General features: G+C 47.2%; 1 protein-coding gene across 1 annotated transcript; it reads left to right on the forward strand.

The window, feature by feature from the left end:
• The first annotated feature begins 311 nt into the window (after nt 1-311).
• LOC117472223 (immunoglobulin superfamily DCC subclass member 3-like) lies at nt 312-5303 on the forward strand. The gene is made up of 2 exons (XM_034117392.1): nt 312-695; nt 5138-5303. The coding sequence occupies exons 1-2, from the start codon at nt 445-447 to the stop codon at nt 5301-5303; spliced, it is 417 nt and encodes a 138-aa protein (XP_033973283.1). The 5' UTR covers nt 312-444.
• The last annotated feature ends 2329 nt before the right edge of the window (nt 5304-7632 follow it).

Below are 7632 nucleotides of genomic sequence, written 5' to 3' on the forward strand. Positions count from 1 at the left end.
TGTGAGTGTGTGGTGTGTGGTAGTTGTGTTTTGTTCTTGAACTTGAGTGTGTTCTCCACATTAAACTTCATTATGGCCCCCCCCCTCCTGACCTCTGACCCCCGTCTCACATGTGTGTGTGTGTGTGTGTGTGTGTGTGTGTGTGTGTGTGTCCTCCTGTTACCGTGGAGACGAGGCGAGACAGCACCTGTCTGTCTGCAGGGGGGGGGGTGTCATCATCAGGGCTTTTATTGTGAAGGGACAACATTTAACTACTAAGTTACCAACAATATAATAAAGGGAAATTAGAAATGAATAAGAGGTGAGGGACATTCATAAAATGAATTAAGTATTTTATTTCGATTTGTTTTACTTTTATTTCATTTTATTATTTCTTTATCTTTATTTTATCAGTTTTTTTTTTTATTTCTTTATTTACTTTATTGTAATGATATTGTATGTGATATGAACTCAGACAGGTGCTGCCCCCTGCTGGGCTGGATCTGCTACTCTCTCTCATTATGTTCTGTTTTCTGCTGGTCCCCCCCAGCCCCCCCAGAGTTCTCCCAGTGGCCGCAGTCCCTCTCCAGGCCTGGGGGGGGCAGCGCTGAGTTCAGCTGCTCCGCCTCTGGAGAACCTCAGCCTCACATCATCTGGCTGAAGAACGGGAAGCTGCTGAGTGTGAGCGGGACCGTGAGGCTGAGCAACGTGAACACGTGAGACACACACACACACACACACACACACACACACACACACACACACACACACACACACACACACACACACACACACACACATACACACACACACACACACACACACACACACACACACACACAGCACACACACAAGCGCTATAAACATCCAATGTATTATTGTAGTGGCATCCAAGGTTTCCTTTTGCCTCTATAGAGAGGCGAAGTCACGCCCATCTACTTCCTGTCCATGGGACCTTATTTCGGAAAAATTATGCATTGAAGTCAATGGAGAGAGAAAACTTATCTTTCTATCCCGTTTGAATTGTGCCATGAATTACACATATGATGTTTGTCAATCTTAAAAAATAATTTCCATGTCAAAAAAGTCACAGTTTGTCGTAAAACTGTTGAAATATAAGACTATGAAAAATACGTAACTAGAAAGACTACAAATCCCAGAGTTGCGTAAGTGATGTCACAATTGTTTTCCTCCACTAAGAGATACCTAAGATCAGCGCAATATAGATATAATCTATCTATATGGCGCTGGCTAAGATAAGATAACTTTAACAAGATGCCTGTGTGCTTAGTACCAGGTTGGTATCATACCAGCAATGGGTCTTGCTCGTTCTTTCGCTTCCCGTCTGATCAAAGGACCAGGAGTACTCTGGATCAAGCTAGCTAGTAGCTAGTAGCTAGCTTGCAGAGGCCTGTACTACGAAGCCAGAGGCCTGTACTACGAAGCCAGAGGCCTGTACTACGAAGCCAGAGGCCTGTACTACGAAGCCGGTTCAACCTAACCTGGATATGTTTGAGTTAGCCGGTTGGCCCAATCCAAAACATACGCGCTCTCGCTAAACGGTCCTACGACGCTGGTTATCAAGTGGATCGCTCAAGCCAGCCGTGTCCTATCTAGTTAGGTGTGCGTTCACATGAAAGGGGTGGTATCTGGAGCATTCGACCAATCACAAACATGGACAAGCGTACTGACAGCGCAGCGTCATACTTCCTGAATGAAAAGTGAACTTTAATATTAGTCAAATATGAAGAAGTTAAACTTTAAACATCCATGACTTAAACACTTTATCCAGGATCAAAGCCACATAGCTGCACCTGCAAGGTGAATACAGCTGGTAACAGAGAAAGTGTTTGAATGCGTACATTAACAGGTTTATGATATCACTGCCCCGTCTAAGACACGATCTGACTTTCATTACATTTGACTCGAGTGTTTCGTCAACTTAATGTGTTGCTTAAAATAATACTTCTGCATACAGTATGTGACACTGTGAGTGTTGCACGGCCAGATACGGCTCAGCTGACTCAGATAAGGAAATATATGATACATTATGATGTGATATGATATGAATGATAATGGGACACATCGACGTCTGCACTCACAGTGCCGCGGACTGTACGTAATGTTACTCTGATCCGGTTACTTATGTTGTGGCAGATATTTAAGTAAGCTTTCTTAACGCTAATGTTATAATAGTCAGATTGCTCTGAAGATGGGAGGAGGGGATATTCTATTAATGTTCACGTTCACACAGTCAGGTGATTTGTGCCGTCTTTCCTGCAACGGCAGTTTTTCTGTATTTCCTCTATCCTGTAATATGACTTGATCTTTAAACTCTGCACACGGAGCTCTGATTGGTCAGCAGGCGGTGCTTTCACTGAGTTGATCTCTTAGCCTGCAACCTAACCTGCTCCGGAGGAGGTTAGCCGCTCAGCATAAGTTACCATGGAGATCTAGCCCGCTAAAAAGAGAACCAGCGTCGTAGGACCGGAAACCCAGAGTTTCCCCTGAAGTTAGCTAAGAGAACATCCAGCTTCGTAGTACAGGCCTCAGGAGTGGCTTGATCAAGTTAGCTACCTAGCTAGTAGCTAGCACGTTAGTTAGCATTACAGCCTTGTCATTCTTATTAGCCTTAACATGAAGTAACATTAAGTAACCCAAAATGTTAAACAGTAAGAGTAGTAGTCATATTTCGTGAACCCTTTGAATAGTACTGTCACCGGTGTGATCATTCTATAATACACCATTTAAGCCCGGGGGAGAAATGCTAACGCTAACGCTAGCATCGACGATCTTCTCTACTTCATGCTATCTGCACAAATGGTTGACATTAAACATTAAAACGACCAGGCAGTTCAGAGAGAATCAAAGGAAGGCAGGCAGGCAGCTTTGCATGACATTCTTCAGGACGTGTTTCATTGTGGTGATAGTGAGGGTGAGGGTCAGGGTGAGGGTCAGGGTGAGGGTCAGGGTGAGAGGGTGATAGTGAGGGTAGTCAATCGTTTTGTTGACAAGACAGTAGTGACGGCCATCTTGGTGACGTGTGTTGTTGACCAGAGATGTAGTTCATTGAGCGTTTCACACAAACAAATGTGTTACTTCACAGTTTTACCACACATTTTATTTTTTTTTTACTTTCAAAATGATCTTTTAAATTGACAAACATCATATGTGTAATTCGTGGCACAATTCAAACGGGATCCAAAGATAATCTTTCTCTCTCCATTGACTTCAATGCATAACTTTTCCGAAATAAGGTCCCATGGGGGTCCACAGGAAGGGGAGGGACTTCACCTCTCTATAGAGCGGGTTGACGACACGCAATCCAGAGCAATAAGCAGCCGAAGGTTTTCAGTCAAAAAATGTAATTTATTAACAAAAAAGTATTGACTTAAATAGTCTCAAAATAACAAATCTAAATCAATAATTAGGCGATATACTTTCCTATATAAACTATACTTTGCAGTCCAATTTGCAACACTCATTTCGTTTACAATTTGCGGTGTACAAAGTGTTCCGCTCCCCGTCTCATCGGGTCTCATCAGGTCTCATCAGGTCTCATCAGGTCTCATCAGGGTCTCATCAGGTCTCATCAGGTCTCATCAGGTCTCATCAGGTCTCATCAGGTCTCAGGTCTCAGGTCTCATCAGGTCTATCAGGTCTCATCGGGTCTCATCAGGTCTCATCAGGTCTCATCAGGTCTCAGGTCCTCATCAGGTCTCAGGTCTCAATCAGGTCCTCATCAGGTCTCATCAGGTCTATCAGGTCTCATCAGGGTCTCATCAGGTCTCATCAGGTCTCATCAGGTCTCAGGTCTCAGGTCTCATCAGGTCTATCAGGTCTCATCGGGGTCTCATCAGGTCTCATCAGGTCTCATCAGGTCTCAGGTCTCATCAGGTCTCAGGTCTCATCAGGTCTCATCAGGGTCTCACGGTCATCAGGTCTCATCAGGTCTCATCAGGTCTCATCAGGTCTCATCAGGTCTCAGGTCTCATCAGGTCTCATCAGGTTCATCAGGTCTCAGGTCTCATCAGGTCTCATCAGGTCTCATCAGGTTCATCAGGTTCTCAGGTCTCATCAGGTCTCATCAGGTCTCATCAGGTCTCATCAGGTCTCAGGTCTCATCAGGTCTCATCAGGTCTCAGGTCTCATCAGGTCTCATCAGGTCTCATCAGGTCTCATCAGGTCTCATCAGGTCTCATCAGGTCTCATCAGGTCTCATCAGGTCTCATCAGGTCTCAGGTCTCATCAGGTCTCATCAGGTCTCATCAGGTCTCATCAGGTCTATCAGGTCTCATCAGGTCTCATCAGGTCTCAGGTCTCATCAGGTCTCATCAGGTCTCAGGTCTCATCAGGTCTCAGGTCTCATCAGGTCTCATCAGGTCTCATCAGGTCTATCAGGTCTCATCAGGTCTCAGGTCTCATCAGGTCTCAGGTCTCATCAGGTCTCATCAGGTCTCATCAGGTCTCAGGTCTCATCAGGTCTCATCAGGTCTCATCAGGTCTCATCAGGTCTCATCAGGTCTATCAAGGTCCAGGCCTCATCAGGTCTCCAATCAGGTTCTCAGGTCTCATCAGGTCTCATCAGGGTCTCATCAGGTCCTCATTCAGGTCTCATCAGGTCTCATCAGGTCTCAGCGTCTCATCAGGTCTCAGGTCTCATCAGGTCTCAGGTCCTCATCAGGTCTCATCAGGTCAGGTCACAGGTCTCAGGTCTCATCAGGTCATCATCAGGTCTCATCAGGGGTCTCAGCAGGTCCTCATCAGGTCTCATCAGGTCTCATCAGGTCTCAGGTCTCAATCATGTCTCATCAAGGTTCTCATCAGGTCTCATCAGAGGTACTACACGGTCGCAATTCAAAGGTCTCATCATCAGGTCTCATCAGGGTCCTCATCATGTCTCATCATCAGGTCTCATCAGGTCTCAGAGCACCCTCAGCTGTGCACTCAATGTGGCCTCACTTAAATAAACACCGGAAGGTGACAAGGAACAGATCATATTTACGATTTGAAATAAACAATCATTTCATCAAAAGATATTCACCATGGCACACATCATTTATCAAATGATGAATCTAAATAATAACGTTGACTTCATTGCGGCTCTAACAAATATTGTTAGTATTGTTGTTGTTATACTCTAACCTCTTTCCCCCAGGACCCTGTCCATCACTCAGATCTCCCCTGAAGACGAGGCCATCTATCAGTGCATCGCGGAGAACAGCGCGGGCTCCAACCAGGCCAGCGCCCGCCTGTCCATCAGCCTGTCCAGCCTACAGGGCCCTGACCCCCCCCCCCCTCTCCACCAGCCTACCAGGGCCTGACCCCCCCTCTCCACCAGCCATACAGGGCCCTGACCCCCCCCTCTCCACCAGCCCTACAGGGACTACAGGATCCTGATCTCTCCGGAGCCCCCGCCCCCCCCCCTCAGGTCTGCAGGCTGAGGCCCTCTCTCCGCAGCCCTGACGGCTCAAGCTGGGTAGCGCCCCCCCCCCGAAGAGAGAGGAAGCTGCACATCATATAGGATACGTGCTGCACGTCCGCCCGGCGGGGTAGATGGGGTTGAGAGTCCAGGATTTATAGTAGACCAGAAGGACTAGAGACCAGAGGACTAGAGACCAGAGCCTGAGAGACCAGAGACCAGAGACCAGAGACGTAGCCAGATGACCCGAGACCCAGGACCTAGGAGACCAGAGACCAGAGACCAGAGAGACCAGAGACCGAGACCTAGAGACCAGAGACTAGAGGACCAGAGACCAGAGACCAGAGACCAGAGACAGAGACCAGAGACCGGGAGGAAGAACCCTGAGCCGACAACCCTGACGACAACACCAACAAGACCACAACACACCACACAACACACACACACACACACACACACACACACACACACACACACACACACACACACACACACACACACACACACACACACACACACACACACACACACACACACACACACACACACACACACACACACACACACACACACACACACACACACACACACACACACACACACACACACACACACACACACACACACACACACACACACACACACACACACCACACAAAGGTTCAAGTCCTGACGGCCGGCAGCCCGCGCAGTGACTGTGGGCGTAGTTGTAGTGAACACATGTTATATAATGATGCAGCCCCTGAAGCTTATTATGGGGGTATCATTCATATTGCCGTTGCCGTGGCGACAGATCACTTGCCATCAAACATGATGTTGCTGTAACTCCTTTAGATATTGTCTGATCGGACAGAAACCTCGAAACACTTTTTCGGCAGACATCGTCGTGCGGACGACCGCTCATTGCTGCGCGCAGCTTTAATGATTTATTATCTTTGATTTATTATTGATATGTAAACACTGTTAACTGGAGTCTCCCCCTCAGAGCCCGACAGTGCTGAGCTGCAGGAGGCCGTCAGTAAAAACACCTTCAGCCACGACGTCCAGCAGCTGGAGCCCAGCACCACCTACTTACTCCGTCCTACCTGAAGGCCTACTCCACCCAGGGGGGCAGCCGGCAGTCTAGCACCAATCACCTGCACCACGCAGGGGGGGCGGTACCTATTGTTTCATACACTCCACCCTTAAATAGTGTTACATACAGTCCACCTTAATAAATACAGTCCACCTTAAATACAGCCCACCTTAAATACAGCCCACCTTAATAAATACAGTTCACCTTAACTACAGTCCACCTTAAATAACTACAGTCCACCTTAACTACAGCCCACCTTAAATACAGTCCACCTTAAATACAGCCCACCTTAATAAATACAGTCCACCTTAAATACAGCCCACCTTAATAAATACAGTTCACCTTAACTACAGTCCACCTTAAATAACTACAGTCCACCTTAACTACAGCCCACCTTAAATACAGTCCACCTTAAATACAGCCCACCTTAATAAATACAGTCCACCTTAACTACAGCCCACCTTAAATACAGTCCACCTTAACTACAGTCCACCTTAAATAACTACAGTCCACCTTAACTACAGCCCACCTTAAATACAGTCCACCTTAAATACAGCCCACCTTAATAAATACAGTTCACCTTAACTACAGTCCACCTTAAATAACTACAGCCCACCTTAAATACAGTCCACCTTAAATACAGTCCACCTTAAATAACTACAGCCCTCCCTAACTACAGCCCACCCTAACTACAGCCCACCCTAACTACAGTCCACCCTAAATACAGTACACCCTAACTACAGCCCACCTTAACTACAGCCCACCCTAACTACAGTACACCCTAAATACAGTACACCCTAACTACAGTCCACCTTAACTACAGCCCACCTTAACTACAGCCCAACCTAACTACAGCCCAACCTAACTACAGCCCACCCTAAATATAGCACACCCTAAATACAGTACACACTAAATACAGTCCACTCTACAGCCCACCCTAAATACAGCCCACCCTAACTACAGCCCACCCTAACCCCCCCTCTCTTCCACAGTTCCCAGTCCTCCCAGTTTCTACTCAAAGGTTCTGAACCAGACAGCCATTCAGGTGTTCTGGGAGCTGCCAGGTGAGCCAGGTATGCTGGAAGGCTTCAGACTGGAGTACCGTGGGGTATCCAACCCAGAAGTGCAGGGGCAGGAGACCTTCCCAGCCCACATC

Source organism: Trematomus bernacchii, unplaced genomic scaffold, assembly GCF_902827165.1.
Source record: "Trematomus bernacchii unplaced genomic scaffold, fTreBer1.1, whole genome shotgun sequence".
Lineage (NCBI taxonomy): Eukaryota > Metazoa > Chordata > Actinopteri > Perciformes > Nototheniidae > Trematomus > Trematomus bernacchii.

Excerpts from the sequence above, each read along its gene's own strand:
- LOC117472223 (XM_034117392.1), top strand. The coding sequence starts at position 445 with ATGAACTCAGACAGGTGCTGCCCCCTGCTGGGCTGGATCTGCTACTCT. Across the intron at positions 696-5,137 it reads AGGCTGAGCAACGTGAACAC|GACCCTGTCCATCACTCAGA; the intron begins GTGAGACACACA and ends TCTTTCCCCCAG.